The following is a 26937-nucleotide window of genomic DNA, read 5'->3' on the forward strand; positions in this document are numbered from 1 at the left end:
TTGTTTAAGCTTTACATAGTTTAAAAAAAAAAAATCCAGAAAAAGGAAGATTGTTATGTTTCCTGACAGACTCCGAGAGCACAAAATACATTTCAGTAACAGAAACCTCTGAACATTTGAATAAATGATGCAAAAGTCTTCATATGGAAGAGTCTACCTGGACGTTTTCTTGAACATCCAAGTTCAAGCATAGTTGAACTTGGATGTTCAAGTATGCTGTATGAGCTTGATATATTCGCCAGTAGAGGGCAGTGTGGCGTGTTCATTTGGAGGGAACCTGGACCAGTGGAAATGCTTTGCAAGAGATGAAATGTTTTGGCTAGAAGTGGTTTGCTAAAAAAAAAAAAAACTCATTCTGTGGCAAAAAAAAACATATTAAAAATACATTGTCAGACATTGTGATTTCACAAATATTTATTATTTTCATTTTATAGCATTTAATACAGTATAATGTTCAAATTTATTTCTTCAAATAGAGAATGTAGCACATATCTTGAATGATTATGGATATTTTGACATAAAAAGGGCCATCTCTTGCCTGACTCCAATTAAAATAAAGATATGTATTTCACATGTTTTTAATCAGCTATTATGGTATTTAAACAATTAAAAACTTCACTTTTCAGAGTGTCTGTGAGTTTTTGAGAGAAAAATCTGTTACCAATGAGTTGGATTAACATTTATTTAGCGTTCATTCTGAGTTTTGCTATAAGTATTGTCGCCATTACAGGTCCTGAGCAACTTAGGATCTATAATGACAAAGTAGTCAATGTTACTAATGTTTGGGGATAGCTATAATGGGCAATGCAGAGTAAAAACACATGTGAGAGCCTACAAGTTGATATTCATCAGAACACTACTTTATAAAGCCTAAAATTCAAAGGAGCTTAGAAAAATAAAAGGTTGTGTAGAGTTTTTCTTTCACAACTGGTCACCAATAATTGTCCAAAATTGACAAAAAAAAAAAGGTTTCAACTGTCTTTGGCACTCACCTCTATTGTTCTGTCATTCTGGGCCAGTCTGCATTCCTTCTTCACTGTCAGTGACCGGGAGGGGTTAATCTATCAGAGACATGCAGTCACACCCAAGCCAGGTATGAAAGTGACTGAGCACCTGTCATACCTCTGATCACCCAGAACATGGCACACCCAATGGCACATTTCTCGCTTGCTCAAAGTCTGAGCTTTTTCAGACTGATATTGGCACCCCTGATCAGAAACCAGTCTGAAAATGTTCACATCTTACTTGCATAGTGCATCATGTATCATGGAGGTAGATTTTGAACTTCTGGGTTCTCTGAGATCTGTTCTTCACTGCCTCAAATCTAAGTCAGATATCGTATTTGTTGGAACTAAGAAAGAAGCATTGCTAAAATAATCAAGCCCTGCTCTGGCTGTGTGTTTCAACCTGTTGTCCCTTTATATCCTTTCTCTGCTTTTCTTCCATTTGGCTCCAGCCATCCTCCCGCTGGTTCTGATTAGCTTCCCTGCTGAAGAAAAGCATCCCCACAGTATGATGCCGCCACTACTATAATTCATTATGGGAATGACATGTTCAGGGGAGAAATTTGGTACTTTAACTTCACAAATTGTGTCTTTCGATGTAACCAACAAGGTTCACGTTTGGAGGAGAGCACGTTCATCTACGTGTTTACGGTGTTTAAACAAGACTTCTCATAGCTTTCTTTGTACCACCCTTCCTTGAAAGCGAGTTTTGTGGAGTTCCCAGCTAATTGTAACAAGCACTGTAGTACTTTTATCAGCACGAGTAAAGTACAAAGTCTCGTCTTAGCAATAATGCAGTAAAAGATCAACTCAGGCAAGACACTGGTTAGTAATCAAGTTGCAGAGTGGCCTATTGAGATCACTCTGCTCACTTTATGGCCACAAATTGTGATTAAAAATGCTTCAGAGGTCAGGGTTTAATAGAGCTGATTCGTTCCAGACTATGCTAGAAAGACATACTTCAACACCAAAGCTGAGGAGCAGGTATTTCAGCACTCCACCCAGTTGCTCTAAAGCTCAGCCTGCACGCAGAAACTGATAATTAAGAGGGAAATGATGACGATGGAGGAAGAAACATGTAGAGTGACATGAAAAGAGGAAAACTGTTTCTTTGAGTCCTTTGCAACGCCACTCCCAAAGGGTGGCCTCCCCTTGAGGTTAAAAGCAGAAGGAATGACAAAGGTGTGACTGTGTGTGATAGACAGGTGTTCAGGCCTGAGCTACAGTGAGGATTTTACCTTTAAAACCCAGGAACAGAGCTGTCTCCAGAGGTACGGATCACATTTTCTGTCATAACTTTTCCCTCAGTGATTTTGTCATTTTTAGTTTTATTATTTCCGTTTTTTTAGTGATCACGAAAAAAGTTCTAACCCTCAAAACATTAAAAGAAAAATACAATTTATTTTATTTAACATGGTCTAAAGATAAACAATAATGCAAAGGTGCCTATACTCAGTGTCAACTCGCAGTTTTACTGAACATGTTTGCCAAACAATTTAAAACATTTTTCTGGCACCCAGACACTTTTTCCATTGGGAAAAAAATATATAATTATATCAGTTTTAAGAGCAGCAAATATACTTTTCCTTTGACTGATACCTTCAAGATGCTGAAAAAAAATTCTTTAAGTGAAAGCAGTTTTAGTTTGTGTGCCGCTCATTGAATGGTTTCCCTTTTGAAGAATGAATCCTCGTCACTAGAGACAGACGTAACACTCTGAATCAATTCAGACGACGCACATAAAGTGATAGTTATTTCTCTAACGGTTAAAACTATTCTTGCTCTGGCTGATACAGTAAAACAGCAAACCGTTTTCATCCTGTGCAGGGAAAGCACTGATTTAATCCTGCTGCTTTGTGTGATGTTAATAGCAAAGGGATTAAATGAAGGAAAATAAGCATGAAATTCATGTAGGATCATAGCTGCATCCCAATTTTTGTTTTCTATTGTGAAGGTTTTTCTTTCTTCAACTTCAACTCAAAAACACAGAAACCTCTTACAAAATACTGTTTCTGGACTGCATGACTGATAATAATTTCACTTGATTATGTCTGCCTTCTGATTCTTTTTCAGTAGCATTTAGCACCTTCTAGTATGTTATTGTACGCCCCTCTTGTTTTGCTGACAATGGTGTGTTTGGAGAAGGAGTGTTGTGGAGGGTGGGTGTGTCTACATGTGGGCATAGATCAAGACAAACCAGTTTACGGCTTAATCACTGAGCCTGGGCAGAAGGTGCAGCGACAAACCCAACAGGGTCATTAACGTAAGCTGCTCACAAAACGCTCAGAACGAGAGAAAATGACAGGAATGCAGAAGCAAAGAATGAGTAATTTCAGATCAGAGTTCTTAGGTTCATTCAGTTCATGTTGAGAGTCAACAAGTCGCCTCACATTCACTTTCTTAGGCTGCAGTGCCACCTAGCGTCCATTTAATGTGCTCTAATTTCCTCTGTCATTTTCAGGTGAGAGTCCAAAATGAGCTCCTACTCAACTTGTAAGTATTTACACTATTACGAATAATAACAGAATCATTGAAACTGTTGTGTGACGTTACTGACAATATCTAGAAAATCATATTCTATGCTACGTGAAATGTTTGCCCCTCGCACATTTCTGCTGTTCTTGCTTGTTTGTCACTCGGCTGTATAATAAGATCATCAAACCAATTTTAAAAGTAGACAAACTTAGCAACAGCAGTGCCAAAACAGGCTGACTTTAAAACTGGTGGAAGGTGGGGCTCATCTAGATTCCACTCCATGACTGTGTTTTTCCTAACCAGAAATATTTCCAAACAACTGAATCTGTTGACTTTGTAAACAACAGAGCCTTAATTAAGCACTGCCAGCTGGCCTGCAGTGCTTAGCAACAAGTGGGGGACGGTCAGCATGACATCATTTTTGCTTGCTGTGGCATCTCATGAAAAAGACTTTCAACTGAAGAATGATTTATGGGCAATTTTTTGTGTTTTGAAACCTTGACATACTATGAAACTGATACTTAATGAAAACGATAGTAAATAAAATGAAAAAATACAAGTGTGCACAAATGTTTCACTCTGTTTTGACTTTTTTCACATTAAGCTTTAAGTGGACATAAGATGTACTTAAATATACAAAACATGGGCTCCTGAATGACTATAGATGTTTCTGTTTTGTTTGTTTGCAGCCAAGACCAAAGCGCTCGAGGACAGCAAGAAGAAAACCTCTCTGCTGAAGGACAACAGCTGGATCCGAAAAAATGCTGATGAAGACGAGCCCGTCGAGTAAGTATACAGATACTGAAGGCAAGCCGGCTCACACCCTTTTGGATTGGCTGGACAGACGAGAGTTACCTGTACCAAGCGCACCTTCAGACACGCTCGCATTCCTTTTGCGAGTCGCAGTGTTGACTCATAACTGCATGGATGAATGATTTCTCTTTCCTCTCCCACAGCCAAGACCCAAACTTTGGCAAAAGTGTCTTGAGTCGAGTGAATAACACTGATACTACTGACAGGTAAAACAAACATAAATCTCCATCGCAACCAAAGTATTAAGTGAAAAGGACTACATCTCAGTGTTATTTGTGTCATTTATAAGTAATGCATATTGTCTTTATGTTTCACACAGTGGCTCAGAACCCAAGTCAACAAGAACAACTAAAGCAAGTTCAACCTCATCTGTTCAAGCTCTCACCAAGAGGTAATAGCACTTTAGTGTGCTAAAAGGCTTTTAAGAGTAAAGCTTTTTTTGTTTTAGCTTTACATCATTATATTATATTGTTACAATGTTACTCCCTCATCAAAAACATACCTTGAGTGTTGCTTTGATTTTTTTTATACACGTTTGAGAAATCCTCGAATCTCCCATTGGCAGCCATTCATTTGGCAAAACACCTGATAAAGCACTGGTTATTTCCACAAAGCTCCTCCTTGTAGCTGCAGTCTCCACCTGAGCCACTCAGCTCCTCCAGACTAGCGGCAGCAGTGATTACAAACGCCTGGTGGAAGTGCGAGACTGCTGAGCTCGTTACATGAGCTACTTCTCGGTCTAATGCTCCTACAAATGGCCGTAAACATTATAACGGAGGAATGTTGTTGTGACGAGGTGTCAGAGGGAGCAGCAGCTTCTTAAAGAGACAAACGTCTAATTTCAAGGCATCAAATTGGAAAGTCTTGCAAAGATGTAAAGTTTGTAAAAAAAATTTTATAACAATTGAAGGCAACATAGTTACTTAGTTGTGCTATAAAATTGCATCATGTGCCTGGAAAATATATAATATTACACCTCTATCAATTCGCTCATAGACTACAAGAGCCTTAACTTCTGAGTTCTCTCATTGCAGGTTCAGTGGAAGCACAGATGATCTGAAAACCATGTTAGTGCCATTATTATTATTCTACCATTATGTTTTTCTGCTAATATTATTATTATTTTATTAATAATAGTAGCAGTAGTAGTAGTGGTAAATACACGATTCTACTGTATTTATATCATTACCTAATATGTTATTTCATAATATAAACCCATGACTAAAATTTGGTTTTCTTCTACTGGCAGGACACCGTCTTACTACTCAAAAAGGTACATTTTCATATCTGAGCTCATTTTATAAATATATACACAGTTTATAGTGTGTGTATGCATGCACACACTATATATGCATATGATGTTTTATGTGGATATGCAAATGCTTTTTGGTATAATCCACTTTCTGCTTCACTAGAACTTCCGGTGGGAAGACAGAAACATCCAGCACGTAAGCTCTTGTATTTCACAAAAATTGGGAGATTGTATTACTGCAAAGATGAATTTATTTTAAGACTTTTTACACTTTTTTTTTAACCAGGAGAGCCAATTATTGTGTAGAATGCTGTATAATGGAAACATAATCAAATAAGAAAGCATTTGATATTTAATTGCATATTTCTAATGCTATTGCAGGAACATACAGTAGAAGATACACATAGAGAAACGTGCGGTAAAGGACTATTTTATGTATTGCCTTTTTTCCCCCTTTCAGCACTAAACCCACAGCGGTGACTAAGGATGGGACAACTGAGACCACCACCCAAAGTGTCAAGTAGGGAATAAAATATCAATACTCTGAAACCGTATGATTTGTTTCATCATTACATTATATCTATTTTATAGCTATTTTCTTATTATCGTGACTTTCAATTTTTGTCTCCTTACAGATCTCCTGTGACCAAAACACCCACTAAAACTGAGACGTTCATGGAGCGCGTCAAATCCTCAAGCAAAGAGTAAGAATTAATCTAACCGTGGATGCAAGACATACTGTATATTTACTAGAGATAAACTATAGTGTAATATGAATTTTACATTTTGTTACTGGTTATTTATACTTCTATTCTGTTTTTATTCATTTATTTTCATTGAACTATTTTAGAAATCTCATACCACAAACTGCTAATTGTCAGTGGAATTGCCATTTATGTAATTTATGTGTGAAAATGAAGGTCATCTGTTGTGTTCTCACATCTAGGTCACAGTACTCGAGCTACTCGCCTACCAAGACAACAAAACCGACTATTACCACCACTAAAGAGTAAGATTTAAACGTATAAAATTTTCCGGTTATTATAATATATACTAATTTGTATTAAAATATTTTACCTTTAATATTTTTCCCACGCAGGGCAGACGACCAACTTTACAACTCACTGACCCCCTCACCTTTGAAGGACGACTCCCCAACTAAAGACAGGTGATATTTTCATTCACCAAGCCTAAAGTTACTGCAAATGTGCTTTGATACACGGGAGTGTTTGAATTTATACTCATTATGATGTATTTTTTTTCTCCTTTGTAGCACAACAACCGTGCCCACAACTAAGACTGTGACGGTGAAAAGTAGCAGTGATGCAATGTAAGTTTAACCCCATACTTTGAAATAGTGTCATCAAACAACTGACCTTAATACACTGCAAAGTGATACAAAACTATAGAATAAAATGGAATATTTTGCAATGTAATAGATGCCATGCAATTCTAGACAATATGTTAGGATATAAAACATGATGTGATGCAGTGCAATGCAATATGATACGATACATTACGATGCGATACAATAAGATCCAATAAATTGTGATAAAATGTACAACTCTATGTGATCCTAAACAATCTGATGTAATATGATAATATTCCCTATGATATAACAGATGATGCAATGCAATACTTTGCAGAGTGACAGTATTATGTACAATATTATGTGATCTGACCAGTATCAGATCAATATGGTCTATGTCACAGTACAATGAAATGCAATACAATACTACAATGCAGTACAATATTGTATTGTATTGTATTGTATTATAATAAATGCACATGAAAAGTCACAGCATATGATTAAATAATTATGGCATGTGATTGATTCTCTTTGTCTTGATTTGAAGACTAAGCTACACAAAAAACAACCAAGGTGAAAAAAAAAAAAAAAAATCCAAAAATCCAAACGCAAACTGGGAAATATATTGTCCACAGATTTACTGCATCTCTAGTTAAAACTCCCTCTGATTAGACCTTACATAATGCATTTTTCATCTGTTGAAAAAAAATGTAGGCTAATTTGATGCTCAGCTGGTCTGTAGGTGTGTGAACAGTGGATGTGTGAGGGTGCAGTGTCCTTGGTGACTTGCTCAGTGTGTTACTGCCACAGAGCCAGCATTATAACTAATGGGCACATTAGGAAATGTTCATTTTTATAATGCAGACGTGGATTTTGAATGTTAAAGTAAGACAGTTTGGTAATGAATTGTTTCAGAGACTTACTTCAGTTTTTAAAGCTTTTAAGGTTTGGAGGCTTAAACATTCTTTAAATATGCATTTTTATCATGTGCAAATGTGTATGAAATGTGACGTGAATTTGTTGCCACATTGGAAGATGTTTTGCAAAATGTACAAAATGTTCTCTTCATATTTCTGTTGCATTGATAGATAAAAAGAAACAACAGTGTGGTACACTACTGGTCAATTAATGATCTTGTATTTATTTTTCTTGCAGTGCTGAGGACAAACTCTATGACACACTGATTCCCAGTGCTATCAAGAGTGGAGACAGGTAGGTTTTTCTGTACTGTGCATTTCAACTTTCTTGAATATAAGTTGCTTAAATCCCAGTAATGCCATGATAATGTGGGACATTTGTTATAGTTTCATCTGACCAATTATTGGAATATTTTCTTACTTACAGCAAAAAAACACCTGTGTCCAGCAGTGAGACTGTGACAGTGAAGAGCTCCAAAGAGTAAGATTTAAACGTATTAAATTTCCCTGTTATTATAATATATACTAATTTGTATTAAAATATTTTATCTTTAATATTTTTCCACGCAGGCCAGAGGACCGACTTTACAACTCACTGAAACCCTCACCTTTGAAGGACGACTCCCCAACTAAAGACAGGTGATATTTTCATTCACCAAGCCTAAAGTTACAGCAAATGTGCTTTGATACACGGGAGTGTTTGAATTTATACTCATTATGATGTATTTTTTTTCTCCTTTGTAGCACAACAACCGTGCCCACAACCAAGACTGTAACGGTGAAAAGTAGCAGTGATGCAATGTAAGTTTAACCCCATACTTTGAAAAAGTGTCATCAAACAACTGACCTTAATCTGCAATAATTTCATGTGGGGTGCCTCAGAAAAATTCAATGAGACGACACAATACACTGCACCATGATACTAAACTACAGAATAAAATGCAATATTTTCAGCGTAATAAATTTACTTCAGTTTTTAAAGCTTTTAAGGTTCAGACGCTTAAACCTTCTTTAAATATGCATTTTAATGCAAATGTGTATGAAATGTGATGTAAATTTGTTGCCACATTGGAAGATGTTTTGCAAACTGTACAAAATGTTCTCTTCATATTTCTGTTGCATTGATAGATAAAAAGAAACAACAGTGTGGTACACTACTGGTCAATTAATGATCTTGTATTTATTTTTTCTTGCAGTGCTGAGGACAAACTCTATGACACACTGATTCCCAGTGCTATCAAGAGTGGAGACAGGTAGGTTTTTCTGTACTGTGCATTTCAACTTTCTTGAATATAAGTTGCTTAAATCCCAGTAATGCCATGATAATGTGGGACATTTGTTATAGTTTCATCTGACCAATTATTGGAATATTTTCTTACTTACAGCAAAAAAACACCTGTGTCCAGCAGTGAGACTGTGACAGTGAAGAGCTCCAAAGAGTAAGATTTAAACGTATTAAATTTCCCTGTTATTATAATATGTACTAATTTGTATTAAAATATTTTATCTTTAATATTTTTCCACGCAGGCCAGAGGACCGACTTTACAACTCACTGAAACCCTCACCTTTGAAGGACGACTCCCCAACTAAAGACAGGTGATATTTTCATTCACCAAGCCTAAAGTTACAGCAAATGTGCTTTGATACACGGGAGTGTTTGAATTTATACTCATTATGATGTATTTTTTTTCTCCTTTGTAGCACAACAACCGTGCCCACAACCAAGACTGTAACGGTGAAAAGTAGCAGTGATGCAATGTAAGTTTAACACCATACTTTGAAAAAGTGTCATCAAACAACTGACCTTAATCTGCAATAATTTCATGTGGGGTGCCTCAGAAAAATATGGTGATACGACACAATACACTGCACCATAATACTAAACTACAGAATAAAATGCAATATTTTCAGCGTAATAAATTTACTTCAGTTTTTAAAGCTTTTAAGGTTCAGACGCTTAAACATTCTTTGAATATGCATTTTAATGCAAATGTGTATGAAATGTGATGTGAATTTGTTGCCACATTGGAAGATGTTTTGCAAAAATTACAAAAATTCCTCTTCATATTTCTGTTGCATAGATAGATAAAAAGAAACAACAGTGTGGTACACTACTGGTCAATTAATGATCTTGTATTTATTTTTCTTGCAGTGCTGAGGACAAACTCTATGACACACTGATTCCCAGTGCTATCAAGAGTGGAGACAGGTAGGTTTTTCTGTACTGTGCATTTCAACTTTCTTGAATATAAGTTGCTTAAATCCCAGTAATGCCATGATAATGTGGGACATTTGTTATAGTTTCATCTGACCAATTATTGGAATATTTTCCTATTTTACAGTAAAAAAACACCTGTGTCCAGCAATGAGACTGTGACGGTGAAGAGCTCCAACACTGTGTGAGTTAATTTGATTCTAAAAATGTATTGAAACATCAAAAGTGAATATATTGTATATATTATAACTATTAATAACAGTATTAATATTAGTGATTGTTATGCCAGGAAGTCTATTTAAATGTTGTTTTTATTCTCATTTTGATTTCAAGAGATGACACCAAAACACCAACAGTCACTGTAAAGTCCTCCTCAACGTAAGCTGAAACCTGTCCTCCATTTTTAAGTGGCACGCCTCACAGTGTCTGAATTACAGCCGTGATGATGTCATTGTTTTAACAGGCCCAAGGATAACCTCTATGACACCCTCCTGCCTAAAGCCATCACACCTCCTGTCAGGTGAGATGTTTCAGTCAATAAATGAATAAAACAGATCAGTTTTTTATTACGTTGATAAAACATTAAATGTTCATCCTCTCAACAGTTCAAGCAAAACCGAGAAGGACATTATCACAGTGAACACCAAAAAAGAGTGAGTGGATCTTTCTTTTCAATATTGGACAAAGACATATGTTCTGACTAATTAGTGTTTTTTACAATTTTTTATCAGAGACGAAATCCCATCAACACCATCGTCCACGCGCAGCGTCAGGTGAGAAGAGACCGCAACCCTAAAACCTATAACGTAAAAAGAAAAATGTTGCTAATTTAAATCCCTACACATTCTGCCAAGTTGAAATTACAAATTTGTCTTTTGTATTTTGTTACAATTTTACGTTCTTAACATTTTTTAATCCAAGTGAGTTGTTCTAAGCTTAGAAAATGATTTTAGAACCTAGCCCTGCTTTAAGCTACTCTATAACTTAAATCCCAATAATTAACACATGAAGAAGAAGAAAAAAGAAGCTAGCTACTTGCTAGGTTTTGCAAACATGTAAAGAAGCATATGTAAAAGCGCTAACCCTTTGTGCTGTTGTTCACAAATGCTCTCTAAAAAAAAAAAGCACTAAAGCCCTCACTATACAGCTGAATTTAAATTGACATCAGTTCTTGAAGCAAAACGGTTTCTATTAAGGGGTATCCAGGTAGGGGTTGACTACAATGCAGATCTTATGTTTTAAAACATTGGATTATTTTCCTTTTCCTTCGCAATTATTCACTATTTGTGTTGTTTTACTACATAAACCGAGGTTTGTGGTTGTAAAGTGACAGTGAAATTGAGGTGTGAATATTTTTGCCCAACAAACTTACTTCTGAATTGGCTTTTTCTAACCGTTGGAAATATCCTTTCAGAGGATTGTGGGTTTTTTTTGGTTTTTTTAAAAACCTTTTCCAATAGTGTAAAACTTTTAACCAAGATATTTTTATCAATGCACAAGTTTCCTTTGTTGTATTAATAAAAGTAAAATAAAATATTTATTTTTACTGCATCCAAATAATGTCTGAACTTTTTCTTTTTTTTTTTTTTGATGAACAGCTACAGCTCATACACTGACGATACTCCCTACACTCCCACCAGCTCATACAGGTGAGTATCTAATGTTATCTACTGCAATAAAAATATACGTGTGGCGTTTCTGTTATCTTTAATCCTTTTCTCTGTTTGCACAAACACAACAGTGACTATAAAACCTACTCCTACTCCAGACCAGACTCCAGGTGGGTGGCAGAGGAAGTGGACAACAATCGCTCGGTAAAGAATAAGTGCAACTGAAAAGTAAAATGTGTCTCTGGTTCTGTCTTCTTGCAGCTATGAGTATAGCAGCCTCAACAGCCCCTCTCTCTACAGCTCCACGTCATACTCTTCCACAAAGAGTGTTTATCAGTCCCCTGACAGGTAAGAAAAGAACACCGCCAGCATCTCTTGATTATGAAATTTATAGCACAAAGTAGCTGCAAAATGCTAAATGCCGAAGTCAGCAGTGAATTTGTGTACCACCAACATGCTGACGTAAATCCTTACTCAAGTTTATCGTGCTCATCACTACAGTTGCATAACACATAACATGAATTTTCAAGCCTGAGAAGAATGTTTGAGTTTGAGCCAAACAACGTTAAATAAACTGTTACCAATTAGTTACGGCGTTGCTAGGCAAGCCAAGGGTAATGCTTAAAGCCGCCCATCCAGCAATCGTTTGGGGCAAAGAAAGTGTCCACCAAAGCAGCGTTTCACCATTTTGACAGGTTCAAAATGTCTTCATAGAAAATTGTTGAGGATCTTCTACATAATTGCAATGAATTTATCTAAAATATGAAGTATCACTTAGGGCTAGCCTAATTAGTTGAGGCTCTAAGGACCACGAGATTTATGTTGGCAGAATTTTTTGGAATATTATTGCAAATCCTTTAAGCTGGTTTACAAGACTTTCACTAGCAATGAGCTTACCGCAAAGGAGTGAGTTTAAAGGTTTCATGAAGGGTCAAGGTCAAGGATAGGTGACCTGAGGAGACTTGCTGATGGACTTTTTACAACGTTAAAGTTAAACTAGCATGTTTTGAACAGCAATGGTGTCTTGTTTGAACAGGCCTGTGCTGGAGAAGGACCTGTGCACCACCTGCCGAAAGCCCTTCACTGGAGACGCCAAGATGGTCCTGGACGACATGAAGATCAACTGCCACGCCACCTGCTTCAAAGTGAGACCTTCAGTTTCAAGATGCAACTTTTATTCATCAACTTGAACCTTTTCCCCCATTATATAATATTACTACCACAAACTGCAATGTGGTTTTATGGGAATGTTGTGTGACAGATCAACATGGAGTGGAGCATAAGCAAGAATTTTCACATTTAAAAAAAAAATCAGATCCGAAAATTGTGGCTTCCAGTTTTATTCAGCCCCCTTCATTCTGGTACCCAACACAATTTCTCCAGAGATCCCTTAGTTATTAAATAGAGTCCAATTATTTGACTGGATACTCAAAGAGAGTATTACGTGAAGCTCAGGATAACTCTTGACTTATTTTTGCAACAGGTCATGTAGAGAAAGCAGCTTAAATGTGGAATAAGATACTGCAGTTAGATGAGAATGACCCTGAACACATCACGTGCATGTTAAAACCTGGCGGTGTCAGAGTCATGCTCTGGTGATGCTTTTCTCCAGCATGAACAAGGAAGCTGGTCAAAGTTGATGGCAAGTTGGATGAAAAAGAGTTGAAACGTTTGTGGTTGGGATGTGGCAAAGTGTTTAAAAATGTGAGGGTCATTACTACTTTTGCAAGTCTCTGTCAATATTGGGTTTCGATAGGTTTGCAAGCAGCACAAAGAGGCTGCGCAGAAATCCAGGACACTTCCTGTCAATGCATGTAAAATATGTGAAATACATCACCGAAGTCCTCCTCTGGCCTTATCCCCTCCGCTCAGCTTTGAAATCCTTACATAAATGTGCTTAGCGACATTTATCCAGAAGATGTCAGACATTAACAGTCATCAGCCGGGCTGCTGTGTACTAAGCATGATTATCCGTCTTCATTTAAGCGTCTGTTTGTTTTGGCAGTGTGATGTCTGCAACGGCTCTCTGGGCTACATGAAAGCTGGGGACAGCATGTGGATCTACAAGCGCAAGGTGCACTGCGAAAACTGCTTTGAGAGCACCAGAGGTAAATGAACAATCTCTTTGCTATTTTTGTTGTTGTTGTTGTTCAGCTCTTCAATCAATAAATGTGAATAAACACAATTCCTTTCCTCCTGACAGAAAAATGGCGCCGCTGAGCCTCCTCACAGATTACTGCATTCTGATGGTGTGGGTGACGAGGGTCTTACTAAGACGTCTTTAAGTGGGTGCTTTGGACAAAAAAAATCACAGTTACATAATGTAAATTACGTTTTCATGTGACTCTACAGGCCACACATGGCATGAAATCTACTAATATATCTGTATTATAATACTCCTGTCTCTACCTCTACACTGTAAGTCTTTCTGTGCTCTCTTTAATGTGTCACTTCTCGGGGGACTCTTGTGAGTAACATGACAGGGTATTCTACAATATTGAGGGCCGGGGTTTTTTTCTTTGTGCAATAAGGGCAAATTTAAAAAAAACAAACTTCTTTATTTACATTTTTTCTTGAACGTCCCTGTTCTTTGGGTCTATGTTTACTGCTAAATTATTATGAGATAATACAGAACAAAAAAAAAGATAATAAAGAAAGGCTTGTACTTAAATAAAATTTTAAATTACTGAAGACTGTGTTGTTTTTTTAAACCAGATGCTAAAATCTCAAGTAAAAGGTCAGGCTGTCTCTATTGTTAGAGGGGAATTTAAGAATATCTGTTTGCAATTCCCTATACAAGTGTGTCTTTGCCTTTGCCAAATAAAGTTAATGCAACAATGTATGTTAAATATACTTTTCAAATTATTAAAGCACTCTGCAATGTTGTTTTTGTATTTTCAACTGCAATGGAATATATTACGTATTGGAACAGCATTTGATCAGTACAGTGTCTACTGCTAATTGAAAGACAGCCCTAAAGAGCAATAAAGTCACAATACTTGGTATGTATGTAAAATACTTGGAGTACATTACTTGTTTTTCAATAACTTTGTCAATAAACGGAATTCAAAATCAACTTGCTGTTATGTCTTTGCTGGCAATTTACCCAATTCCTTGGGAGAGCCGACCCAAGACATAAGCAAACCAAGTTTGGGCCAGTAGGGGGCCAAAGGTTCGTCAGACTAAAGATGTCAAAACATGAAATTTGTCAATAAGGCTAAAAAGACTGAGCCCACATTTACATTTGAGTTGAAGATTTATGAATAGCAAAAAATGAAGTGGCTCAAGATAATAAAAATTTTATTAGGTGTTAGGATATCAGAAAAAAAATATTTGAGTAATAATACAACAGAAGGAAAGTTTGATAGTTAAGTTGTGCATCATGACACGTCATTAGGTATCAATGGAGATCTATTTAAGAAACAGTGTAGCTGCACATCGGTCAGTAAAAATGCCAATTTTCTGTGTAAATTTGTTCTTCTGCATTTCAGTCCGAACAAAAGAGTAAGTCAGAAAAATTACTCTGTCTTCACAAATGTACTGCTAGTTAAAACACATTTAATATGTTATAATTGTAATATGGTGCTGCAGTTTGTCACTGTATGGGTTAAATGCAAAGAGTGGGCTCCTTTAATATATTTAATATCAAATTTTAGAGCAAAAAGTAAAAAGCTACGAAAAAAAAAAACACCTGCCAGTAAACAAAGATATTGCACATATCTGTGCTTTTAAATGTCTTCAGAGCGGCTATAATAAACACCTCCTCGGTGGTGGTGTGATGGGAATTTAACTCGAAGCTGCTGACCAATGAGATGCAGGCTGTGCAGCAGCCTGCATCTCAAAGAGACCAGCAGCAGCAGCAGCAGCATCAGTGTGAGCCTGTCTGTGAGTAGTAGCTTTAAGGGGGGAATCTGGACACCCTCTCTGAATCGAAGGAGACCCTCTGCCAGCAGGCCGTGCTTTCCGCTCCTCTCAAATGTGCTTGTTAGCAAATGGAAGCAGAGGTGCTGAACCCCCAGAGGATGGCGGACGTCAACGGCAACACTAAAATCGCCAACGCGGAGCTGGAGGTGCTGAAGCTCCAGGAGCTGGTCCGAAAATTGGAGAAGCAGAATGAACAATTGCGGAGCAGAGCGAACGCTGTAAACAATTGCTCCGTCGGCCCTCATCTCCAGACCTCGTTGTCGTGTCTGCACGGGGCCACGGCGTGTCTGAGTGACAGTTTCTCCTGTAAATATGACGCTTCGAGTCCGACTCGCCCGTGTTTCTCAGCGCCACGGGCGGAGGAGCCGTTCGCGTATTTTCAGCCGAGCTCCGCGTCTCCTGGTGCCGCCGTGGAGGACAGCAGCGCCGCCGGTGCCTCAACCGTGTTGGACGAGGTCGATGTTTTGGACCTGAACGCCGTGCTCCCCATCGGAGAGCCCGATAGCTGGTAACCACTCTGTTTTATGTCAGACAGCTTATTGTAGACACATCTATGTGCTTTGCATAAATTTATATGAAAACTCTCTCACTTGTGTTTCACAGACGTTAATAGGCGAGACATGTTTATTTTTTCCCCCTCATATACAAGGTAATGATTTACAAAAAAGAGAAAGGAACAAAGGGAAAGAAAATTACATTAAAAATATTAAAAGAATAATAAGACAGTCTGAGCTATTGGTGTAACATGCATGAAATATTCAAGAACAGAGCTTTGAGGAACCCCACATGTGATCTTTGTTTACTCAAGATTAAAACTTATGAGGGACACAACAATTGTTGCATTGTGACCAAAACACAATAAGCTAGAGGTTTATTTTTTGGTTAATATTTTCTTTTTGATTATTGTCTGGGCCAGCCCGTGGCACAAGTGAACAAAGCTTTTGTTTTGAGACGTATATCAAAACGACATACTTGTAATTACGTTTTTTAAGAGTAAGCTGACCATAAAATCCATTTTGACGCTTGCTAAAGAGCAAACTATGAACATAATCAATTTACATTTATTTCAGATTGAAAAGAAGTTGCAAACATGTTACTTTAAATCATCCAAGGGGAGATCATAATAGTCTGATGGTCATGCCTGAGATGCACCAATTAGTTAGCCAAATCAGACAATCTTCATCAGTGATCGGCAGGTTGAATACTGGAAAAGTAGATGGGTTTTTATCTCCTTCTGGCCTTTAAATGCGCCAAGCGTAATAAATCTAAATCTCATCGTGTTCAGTCTTTAAATTACTCAACCAAGTCCTTGTACGTTGATGCACGTTTTTGAGTTGAATAAAAATCAGACAATGTCAGGGTCATACTTTGATGCACAAGTGGGGACAGTCTTGCCATCCCTAGATTTTTAGGTGGACTCAAAGCTTGTGCTGTTATCAAAAATCCCACAACAGCTTTGAAGTCTTCTATGTGTTGCAATCCCTAGAAACACTGGCAAAGAAAACTGAAAAGTAACATTGGCCAGGAACAGTCGGATTACTGCATCTCTAGTTATGTCAACAACTATTATTTAAAGCTACAATTAGTGTTTGTTTTGTAGACAAACAAGGGATATTAATTGACACATTTGGTCTTAAGCTACTGTGAAGATTTGTAAATCAAAAAAAAAACCCAAACAATTTCTTTGCTGCTACCAAGATCTTAAACATTTCATATCAAAATCTTATTTATATGATGTCCAAGACCCTTGAATTTAAAGAATTCATTGTTTGTCCACAACTTGACTAACACAAAAGTGCAAAGGATCGAGCTTGCAGAATTTCTAAGACATGATAGCAGTGCTGTGGTGACTGGTGGATTATTGGCAGAAAATGGCCCCAAAATCGATTTCTTCCTCTTTGTGCCTCCTTTGATAATGGTGTTTACTCTTCTCATGAATTACACGTAGAAACGCTGGAAAAACAGTGTTTTTATTTTCACGAGGAGCTACAGTAAAAATAAACCTGAATCTTAGGATGCAGGGTGCAGCACATGTTCTGGGATGAATTTAGAAACAATGACCCCCTTCAGTCTATGATCAAACAGCTCGGCTTTGTGTGTGGTGTTCAGCCCCAGGCTGAGCTAGTGCGGAGCGCCAGAGCTGCTGACTTGGGTTGCTCTCAAACTGACATGCTGACTACTGAAGCAGCTTTATGTATCTGATGTGATGATGTGGAAAATGTAGCACACAGCTGATTGCAGCACTGATGGGGTACGGCGCTCATCTCCTGCCCTATCTTTTTTCCGTCTAGCATGACAAGCTGACCTTAAAATCACTCTAACACTCTGGCCTAGTTGTTGAATTTAAGGTCGCTCCTGTCTTATTTATGTTCTCCAACTTTGGAGAGTCCGGGAATAGATCCTTGCTAGATTTATTTTAGCGCTCTGTCGAGAAGGAGTAGCAGAGCTAACAGAGAAGCAACTTTTATAATTTTAGATGTGTTTTCTTGTTTTCTTGAGATTGTTACATTTCTGTAATTTCTCCATATATTTATCTATAACAGTTTTGGTCGGAGGTTTGTATACCTTCATCGTTGATGTGATTCCCATATTAATGTTGGACTTTCCATCATTTGCGTAACTGCTATTTTTGGGGATGGATTATTAACTCCGATTATTACGACGTCAAGCCTCAAACACATACAGTACAATTCCACTATTATCTGGTCAAATGTCCCATTTTATACTCATTATTATCTTCTGTAACCATCGATTTCTGATGTAGCTCTGGCTGGATTTTTAACCAATCCTGTTCTCAGAGTCGGTAGACCTCATTAAATTTGGTTGATTTAATGTCATATATGAACTGTAAAGCATGGTCCATCAATTTTCCAGTGACAAGAGGCATGTGACTTTTTATCTCTTTAATATTACTGATCATTGCAAAATCCATTTTTAATGTGTTTGGATCACTGTCCAGTTGGTTCACGCACACAGATGCTGATATGAGCTGAATTTGAAGAATATGTACATAGATATCCTTTTTGATTGTTGCACCAAACAGAACAAAACTCAGAACTCCCGCTGACATTTGGTAAAAATACATAAAGCACTCACTATGTTCGGTTTTGAACTACTGGTAGTGAGAGATTTCTCTGTAAAAGACTAAGTACCGCAGCAAGTGAGATCATTTAAAGGTTGTCTGTAAAGGCTGCAGAACATGACTGAAGTGCTTCTGTGTCTCAGGCTGTATGTGAATCCCAGAGCCAAGCCACCTAGTGAAAGCATGCTCAGCCCTCTCCAGTGGTGCAGGCAGGTCCTGGACCACCCTGGGCCGGAGGTGGAGCTGGCCAAGATGACGCTCTGTCACAGACTGGACCAAGGTACAGTGTGCTTATCCTTCAGACAAACATAATTAATCTACAATCACATTTTATATATGTACATGATAGGAGATTTGAACTTCCTATTGCGCAGATTACAGTGCAACTTGGAAAATAATAAAGAAACAGAAAGTAAAATAGTGTATGGAAAACCATCGGTGGCTCCTGTCTCTGCCTCTTCCATTTTTTAACAGCATTCAAATCAAAATTTCTGATATTTCTGAGCAAGATTCCTTTTGCATATTAAAAATAAAAATGCCTTGTGTGCTGGGTATATGTGAAAGAAACAGTCCTGGTAAGATATTTTCGAAACCTGGCTTTGTTAATTACTGTGCAATGTTTATTCCTGGACTTGTTCCTTCAAGTTCTCTCAGGTTTGAATTCATAAACCTGAGAGAAATACATTGTTGTTTGTTTTGTATTGCTAATTCTAGTTAGCCTGGACACTGAGCACATCAGTTAGTAAATCCCACTATTGTTCCTACTTGCAGCTATAGAGTGCGCTCATTTTCCACAGCCAGCAAATCTGTCATTTATGTGCTAATGTAAGTCACATAAACAATTTACAATAGACCAAATCTGATTTCTGCCCGTCTAGAAACAGATGGACAACCTCTTACCACTAAGGCCACAATCCAGTTTAAAATATGTTATCAATATCTGGGACAAGGGATTATTAAAATTACAAAAAAAAAAGATATTATCAGATCAATTTATATAGCTTATATGTATATAAATGCAATAACTGGTACATATATGTGCCAATAAATAACATTTGCTGCTGGACTAGACCCTTAGCTGTAATGCGTGGGGATGTTGTTACCATAGAAACACCGGTTACATTAAATGCACATTTGAAGCAGATTTCACAGTTTCAACAGCCTGCTTCAGAGAGTCTTTTGCGGTGAAAGCTCATACAAGATGTTCATGTATGTGGTTTTGTCTACAAAATATTTCCCCGTGATTAAATATTCTCACACTGTGGTCTTGGGTCCACCCTGTGACTCGGTAATGAGCATCGGTGTGGACGTTTCAAGGACGCGTTCTTTCTCTCAAGTTGGCTCTCCTCCTCGGGGTCCTGAATACACCCTTGTGTCTTGAACAAACCAGAAGCAGTTTTGTAACTTGCTGTGAATGCCGGTTTTATTCTGTAATGGTTGCGCCTAATTGTGTAAGGAATGCAAAACACTCCACTTCGTCAGGAGAGCACCTCTCAGACTGCTAATCAGCGAGGATGGACCCGGCGTTTTACACATTGGACAGGTCAGACAATGAAGACCAATTTACTCAACATTTGAGGGTAAAAACAAAAATATTACCGTCTGCAAAGGTTAAGGGTTTGCTCATGCTCTGCTAAATTTCAATCGACCTTAATTTGAGGTATTTAAGTTAGGCGTTCAGCTAAGATATTAGGTCATATTTGATGAAAATTAGCAATATTAAAAAAAAATGTAATGAAACGAAAAGCATTGCAGTTTTGCGACTTAAAGGATTTGAGACAAAATAGATGTAAGCTTAGATTCTGAAGCAGCCCATGGATATAATTTCATTTTTGGATTGTGATGTAGCCTAAATGCACAATCCCTGCTTAACCTAAGACCCATCTCCAAAAAAAAATAAAAAATCTGTGCTTTAGTATAGCTCAATAAGCTGCTATTGGAGGCTAAACCCTGTCTTACCATCTTTGCTTTTTCTGATCCAATCATTTAAAATATCAATTCTGATCTGTAAGAGGCAGATTAACATGGGCCTGAGTGTGTCAAACTGTATTAATCAATGTGCTGTGTGCGAGTGCGTAACATAGGGGGAGGGCAGTCCGTCTAACATGTCCTTCACTGCATGTAATCTTGTTTCTGTAGCAAAGAGGTGGCGAGGAGTGTCCTCTGTCCGTCCATACAGCTGCATAGAGGGACTGTCCACCCTCAGCTGCCCCGTCCTGCCTTACGCTAAACCTGCTGCACTAACGGAGACCCCAGGTAACACAAAGCTGTGCACGTCACCGCTACTAACCACAGGAGTCACTCCAGGATGATTCCATCAGAATTTTGATTCCGTTAAACCAGACTGAAGCATCCGACTGAAGCTAAATGCTTTACGGAACCAATAAAGCCAATCCATCCTGATCGTTATGATTGGATATCTATCAGATTTTTTGGTGTGGTTTAATTAGTGTTATATTTGCATTAAGTTTATCATTACATAAAGGCAGGTTTTCTGATGTTCCTGACACTGCTGTGCTCATCTCCAAATAAAATATGAGAGCCAAATAGTACTTGAACGTTTTTGCACTGCTTATGGGATACGGAGAAGAATGATCAATAGGTTGTTGTGTCTTGTGCGATTATTCATAGCCCTTCAGTTTTTAGCACCACAAGCCTCAGTGTGTCCTATTGGGATTTTATTAAATCGATGAACACCAAGAAGGGCGTGATTGAAATGTGGAGGGAAACTGATATATGGTTTTAAAACTTTTATACAAATAAATACTTTGTAGAACTGTATTTCACCGCAGTAATACCTGGAGTCTGAATATCTCTGAACATCTGTGAACTTTCAAATCTTGCCGCAGATTAAAAATGAACACTTTGACTGGGTCGTTCCAAACCAATGGAGGTGCTTTGAGCTAAATCTTTACATTTATCTTGGTCTAACACACAATAGACCAATTGTGTATAAATAGTTTTGTTCTTGCACTTTGATTATTTAAAGTCCACTAGACTCTGTACGTAATGATCAGACGTAACCTTCTTCAACTTCAAATTCATATTCTAATCCAAACTAATCTGAAAGTTGTGCCAAAAACAGTTGTTGCTTCCGTTATTGACATAACCCAGATTCTCGAATAACCTGCTTCGTGCTGCTTGGAATCAGATTACATCGAATTCCAGAGAAGAGATTATATAGTCGGACCCAGACGATGTTTGGAGATGACCAGTCTCATGTTCAACTGGAGAAAAACTCAATCAAGCATAATTTAAGGTAGAAATATCAGTAAAGTAAGGCTTAAATATTGTCTGTTTCGTTTCCTTTGAAGCCTCAGTGCCATCGCCAGTCCAGCCCGTTGTCGAGCCGGCTCCCCCTCCCAGGGCCAGCTGCAGCCTCAACGACAGAGCGCCCACCTTCCTGTCAAACTCATCTCTCCACAGTAAGACCTCACTGTCAACATGTCTGTTAGTCACTCATCTCCTTTAGTGGGAGTGAATCAATTAGGGATGATTGCATGCACACATTATGCAAGTATTATCTGTCCACGGAGCATCTTTAATGGGTGTTATAAAAAAAACAAAAACTTTTTAAAAAATCGTTTTAGATTTCGGTCGCCGCCACGCAGCCATCACACCCCAGTCTTCACTGGAGAGTGACATAGGTGTGTCAGAGCTGGAGGAGGACTCCATCTCCATGAGCTACAAACTGCAGGACATGACAGACGTGGAGGTCATGGCACGACTCCAAGAGGAGAGTGAGTCACCTATAAACTGAAAATATTTATTTATTTATTTTTTAATTATTTACTCTTTATTTAGCTAAAGTAACTCACAGAAATTTAAAGGATCTTTTTAAAGAAATTCCTGAGCAAGGCACACAGCAGTACAGGTTAAGACAGGACGAGTTACAACAGTCTAAATATTTTCATACGCACAAATATAAATACATATCCATAATCAGCGTTTTCATCAACATCAGGAATACATCTACATCTTTCTTCTACTAGTAGAAAGCTCAAACACTTGCTAGTGGAGTTAAATTCAATTGGCAAACCTTAAGAAGTGGTGACTGTTGGCAGATTGACAACATTTTAATTTGAGAACAACTTGAGTGTTTTCTCTGAGTTTCCAGCAAACATAAACTGACAAATAGTTTTATTGCATACATTGTAGAATACAAATCTGCAGCTTTTACTTTAGTTTTTGACCCATAACTCTCCTGTGTATCGGCAATAGCCATGATGAGCAGAACTGACCCAAAGGCCAGACCCGGAGGGACAACAAACAGGAACTTATCTAACCGTCCAAAAAAACAAAAAAAACCCTTAAGGGCCGATATATGGATGTCATGTGTGTGTGAATGATTATCTTGTTGTGAAAGATTACATAAATAAATACTTTCCATCATGTGAGAAATCTGTAGAAAAACTAATATTAAGCCTTCAAATTTGTGAACAAAAACTTTTTTTAAATTGCAGGAATTGGTTCAAAAACTAACCACCAAATAATAACGACACAACATACAGTAAATTGTAATGTGAGTCAGCCAAATTGTAACAATTTTTCTTTTGCCCATTTGACCAAAGCATTCAATAATTTTATTGAAATGAAAGATGGATTTACTCCAAGGATTTTTAAGTACCTTGTGGACGGTGCTGTATCTCCACTCATTCTGTCTGTGGCCCACAATGAAAATGCTGATCCGTGGTTGTATGGAGGGACTGAGAGGGGGTATGTGACCTCTGAAACGTTGACTTTGAGTAGCCAGCTCATAAATTATGCAGACCATTTCAGAAATATGCCCTATATCAGTCTGGCTTACTTATACAGCGACTAAATAATAGATGAGTGGCGCCTGTATTCGAAATATATCATATACACCATACAGTTCAGGCTCGTATTTTTATCAGGATAAAATATCGATCCCCTCTCCTCTAGGCCTTCGCCAGGACTACGCCTCTACCTCTACCTCAGCCACAGCCGGCCGTCGCAGCTCCAGTTTCTCCTTGCACTCCCTGAGGCGCTGTGAGTTGGACCTGGAGGAGGAGGAGGAGGAGGACGAAGGCTATGACCAGCTGCCGCCTCCCCAGCCTCGACTCTTTCGCACAGGCTCTATGCAGCGGGGCAGCATGTCCCACTCTCACACCTTCTCCAGCTTCAGAGACTGCAGGCGCACCTCGGCCGGCCCTCAGTTTTCACTCAGCGGACTCTCTCAGCTGTCCGGACCCTCCAGCCTGATCACAGACACACACGCAGCCTACAGGAGCGGCACAGGTGAGTGTTTTCTGTTTGAAAAATTCAACGCTGAGTTTGGACTTTTGCATGCAACACCTTTTTTTTTTTTTTAAAGGTTTTTAATGCAGTAGTTCAATACTGCAAGATCTGAGCACAACTGTTATTACTTATTTATTTAATTAATCTACAATTTAAAATGAAGGGGTGATATGCAGATATAAACAAAAGTTCTGAATGAAAAAGAGTAGTTGGAAGAAAAATATCTACCTAAAGCCCTAACCCTTTTCTCAAAGGTCAATTCATTATACCGTAAAAACTAAGCATCAGTCAGCTATAGAGATACACCTTTAAGCACAATATATATATATATATAAAAGTAATAATAAAGAAAAAATATATATTTTCTACTGAGTGAATATGCCACATTTTACCTTGATAGGGTATTGTATATTATTTTCTTAAAAATCTACTCTCTTTGGGGGTTTTTTGCCAGATTGCTCCACAGATTTGTTCCATAAACAGAAATACAATGTTCCATTTGTTGAGTTATAGTTTTGTTGTTGTTTTTTTTTATTTTTAATTTCAGATCTTCTCAAATTATAAGTGCTATTTCCTTTAAAAAATCTTTTTTGCTAACGTGCGCTAACGTTGTTGAATAGACAAGCTACGGAGAAGCATGCCCAACTTGATCCGAGCTCCCAGCATGCCCAGTGTTCCCAGTATTCCGTGCCTGGCCTCCCCTGTCAACCCACCCTCCAATGGCCCCTCCTCTTTACCACCAATGGCCTCCCTCCGGAGCAGCCAGAGCTTTGACTCGTCCAGTGGGCTCCTCCGACTCCAGTCCTCCAGTAAGACCCTTGTGTCTACCGATAAATCAGCCACATGGGGCTCAGTTCTTTCATAATTCAAGCCTGTCTTGTGTGTTTCCCACTGTGTTTTTAGTCCCTTCCCCGGGCCAGCTCACCCAGCGAGTCCAGAGCATTGGAAACTTCTCCAGCACTCCACGACAGCAGCTGAAAGCCACAGCCTATGTCAGTCCCACGGTGCAGCAGGGTCCCACCTCCACCTCCCTGTCCACCTCCGCCAGTTTGAGCTGCATCCTGAGTGGCACGGCACTTCCTCAGCCCCTGAAAGCCAGCGGAAGTTTGCTACCGCACGCCCTGAAGATCGGCGTCAACCAGTCGGCCGCCCCGCGCAGCTCGCTTCCTCGTCCGGCTTCCTTAGTGGGGGCGAGCGGACTTCCACGTGCGAGTAAAATCATGCAGCCCACACGCAGGTATGGTCCAAACCGCACCATCAGGTACAACAAAGGGTTTTTTTAATTCATCTTTTTGTGTTGTTGTTAGGTCAGTAATTTTTCTTTTTGTTTCATTTGTCATTTTCAGATGCAAACTTACTCGGGAAGTGTTGTGTTTTTTTTTTTCTTTTTTTAATGTAAAACTTGAAAACAAAAATAAAACTGGGCGTCCTAATCATTAAACTAAATCTATGTGTTAGGTACTCATAAATTTTGATCAGTTATCTTTTTTAAAGGATCGTATCAAGTTAATTATGGTGAAGCAAATCCCCCAATTTTTTAGTTTTTAAAATTCTTTTATTGTAAAGGTTACTGACCTCTGTTCTGGTACAATTATGGCTTGGTGTGGCCCTATAGTACCAGTGGCACTTCAGCATGCTTTGTTCTGTAAGATATAAAAGCATAAAGCATTGTGTGATTGATGTGCACAGTCTTCATGTCTATGTTACTAAACCTTACTGCTTAAGTGTGCTGCAATTAAACACAAGTCAAACTTTAAACCAAACAAATCCAGTTAGTGACGCAGAAAGCAAAGCAAAGAGAGGAGAAGAGGGAAACAAAGCGAAACGATGTGAATAACATTTCTAATAGCTACAGATCAAAAGTGATAACTGAGCATCAGCGTAGTTGCAGTAATTATCTCATGCCAGTAGGGGGCGATGCTGGCTCAGGTATATATACAGTACAAACTGCGTGCCCATGCTTCTACATATCTTGTCCTGCATCCCAGAACCTTCATTCACTGTTTTGAATGAAGCCTGATAGGACTAGCAGGGAGTCACCACTTGTTCCCTCTGTGTTCTACAAGTTTCATAATCTTATTGTCAGTGTATTTGATTTGGTTAATCTTTTATGTATTACGTGTTTATCAGATGCTCAGTAGACTTGCTTCCTTCTTCCCACAGTTTGCTCGCTCCTCCAAAGAGCCTGGCTGCTCTGAGCGCCCTGAGGGACGGCAGCTGGAAAGACGGCTGCTACTGAACCCAAACGGACTGAACTGAGGTGAAGTCTGAGGGCTGCTGCACAGGGCTACTCTGCATGGGAGCAAAGTGCTGTTCTAAAAATGATGCTGCCAAGAACTCCCAGAGAAAATGACTGTTAACGTGAACACAAAGACTGAGAAAAGTGTGGATCCAGCAGGCTGGATCTAAACTACCTGCTTAAACACTGATGACACAATGATAACAACAGGCAATACTCTGATAATAAGACGCTAAATGTGAAAGAAGAAATCCTCCTTTATGTTAATTTTTTTCTTTTTTTAATTTTCTTTGTTGATTATTTCTTTTATTCGTTAGAATGGACATTTCTCTCAAGCCTAACGCTTCCGTACATGCTTTGAATGCTTTCAATGGTTTTCTGTGGTTGATTTTCCGAGTAATGTTATTTTATTTTTCATTCCGTGGTAAGATATAGAAGAAGACTCTCAAACTGGAATGAAGTTACTTCCTGTTAAACAGTGTTGTGTTTCTTGATAGTTCTGTTTTATGGCTGGACCTTACAGCACTTTAGATGGGAATTATGATTCACCTGTAAAAGTAAATCATCTGCTTTTTTTTTTGATCAAATATGATATTATGATATCATTTGTGTCGGAGCACACATTTCATATTGAGGCTACTTTCTTTCATTTTCTGTAATTACATGAAATCTTTACAGTTGTTTCATAAATTTTATTGTTGCAGTAATATTGCACATGCTTTTTATGGATCACAAGGGAAAAAAAGAGGGGCTTAATTTTTAAAATGAATAAATCATTTCAAAGCATGTTTGTCCGCTCTTTCTCTCACCCAATGTGGTAAGGAACAAAATGGATTC

The 26937-nt window shown here is 38.3% G+C and overlaps 2 protein-coding genes across 2 annotated transcripts; both read left to right on the forward strand.

The window, feature by feature from the left end:
- The first annotated feature begins 2148 nt into the window (after window positions 1-2148).
- scel (sciellin) lies at window positions 2149-14672 on the forward strand. Its single transcript, XM_028023397.1, has 33 exons — window positions 2149-2275; window positions 3466-3497; window positions 4169-4265; window positions 4436-4498; window positions 4612-4683; window positions 5327-5359; window positions 5542-5565; window positions 5708-5740; window positions 6005-6064; window positions 6180-6248; window positions 6491-6553; window positions 6644-6712; window positions 6818-6874; window positions 8009-8065; window positions 8198-8251; window positions 8341-8409; window positions 8515-8571; window positions 8967-9023; window positions 9156-9209; window positions 9299-9367; window positions 9473-9529; window positions 9924-9980; window positions 10114-10170; window positions 10320-10364; window positions 10450-10506; window positions 10592-10639; window positions 10718-10759; window positions 11585-11635; window positions 11728-11766; window positions 11858-11944; window positions 12633-12741; window positions 13602-13704; window positions 13800-14672. Exons 2-33 carry the CDS (start codon window positions 3479-3481, stop codon window positions 13814-13816), a joined length of 1845 nt encoding a protein of 614 aa, XP_027879198.1. The 5' UTR covers window positions 2149-2275; window positions 3466-3478; the 3' UTR covers window positions 13817-14672.
- A 707-nt stretch (window positions 14673-15379) lies between these two features.
- On the forward strand, window positions 15380-26886 carry slain1a (SLAIN motif family, member 1a). Its single transcript, XM_028023396.1, has 9 exons — window positions 15380-16028; window positions 18746-18882; window positions 20742-20858; window positions 21917-22027; window positions 22193-22342; window positions 23526-23861; window positions 24482-24670; window positions 24765-25098; window positions 26025-26886. The coding sequence occupies exons 1-9, from the start codon at window positions 15589-15591 to the stop codon at window positions 26098-26100; spliced, it is 1890 nt and encodes a 629-aa protein (XP_027879197.1). The 5' UTR covers window positions 15380-15588; the 3' UTR covers window positions 26101-26886.
- The last annotated feature ends 51 nt before the right edge of the window (window positions 26887-26937 follow it).

The sequence above is a fragment of the Xiphophorus couchianus genome, chromosome 7 (assembly GCF_001444195.1).
Source record: "Xiphophorus couchianus chromosome 7, X_couchianus-1.0, whole genome shotgun sequence".
Classification (NCBI taxonomy): Eukaryota; Metazoa; Chordata; class Actinopteri; order Cyprinodontiformes; family Poeciliidae; genus Xiphophorus; species Xiphophorus couchianus.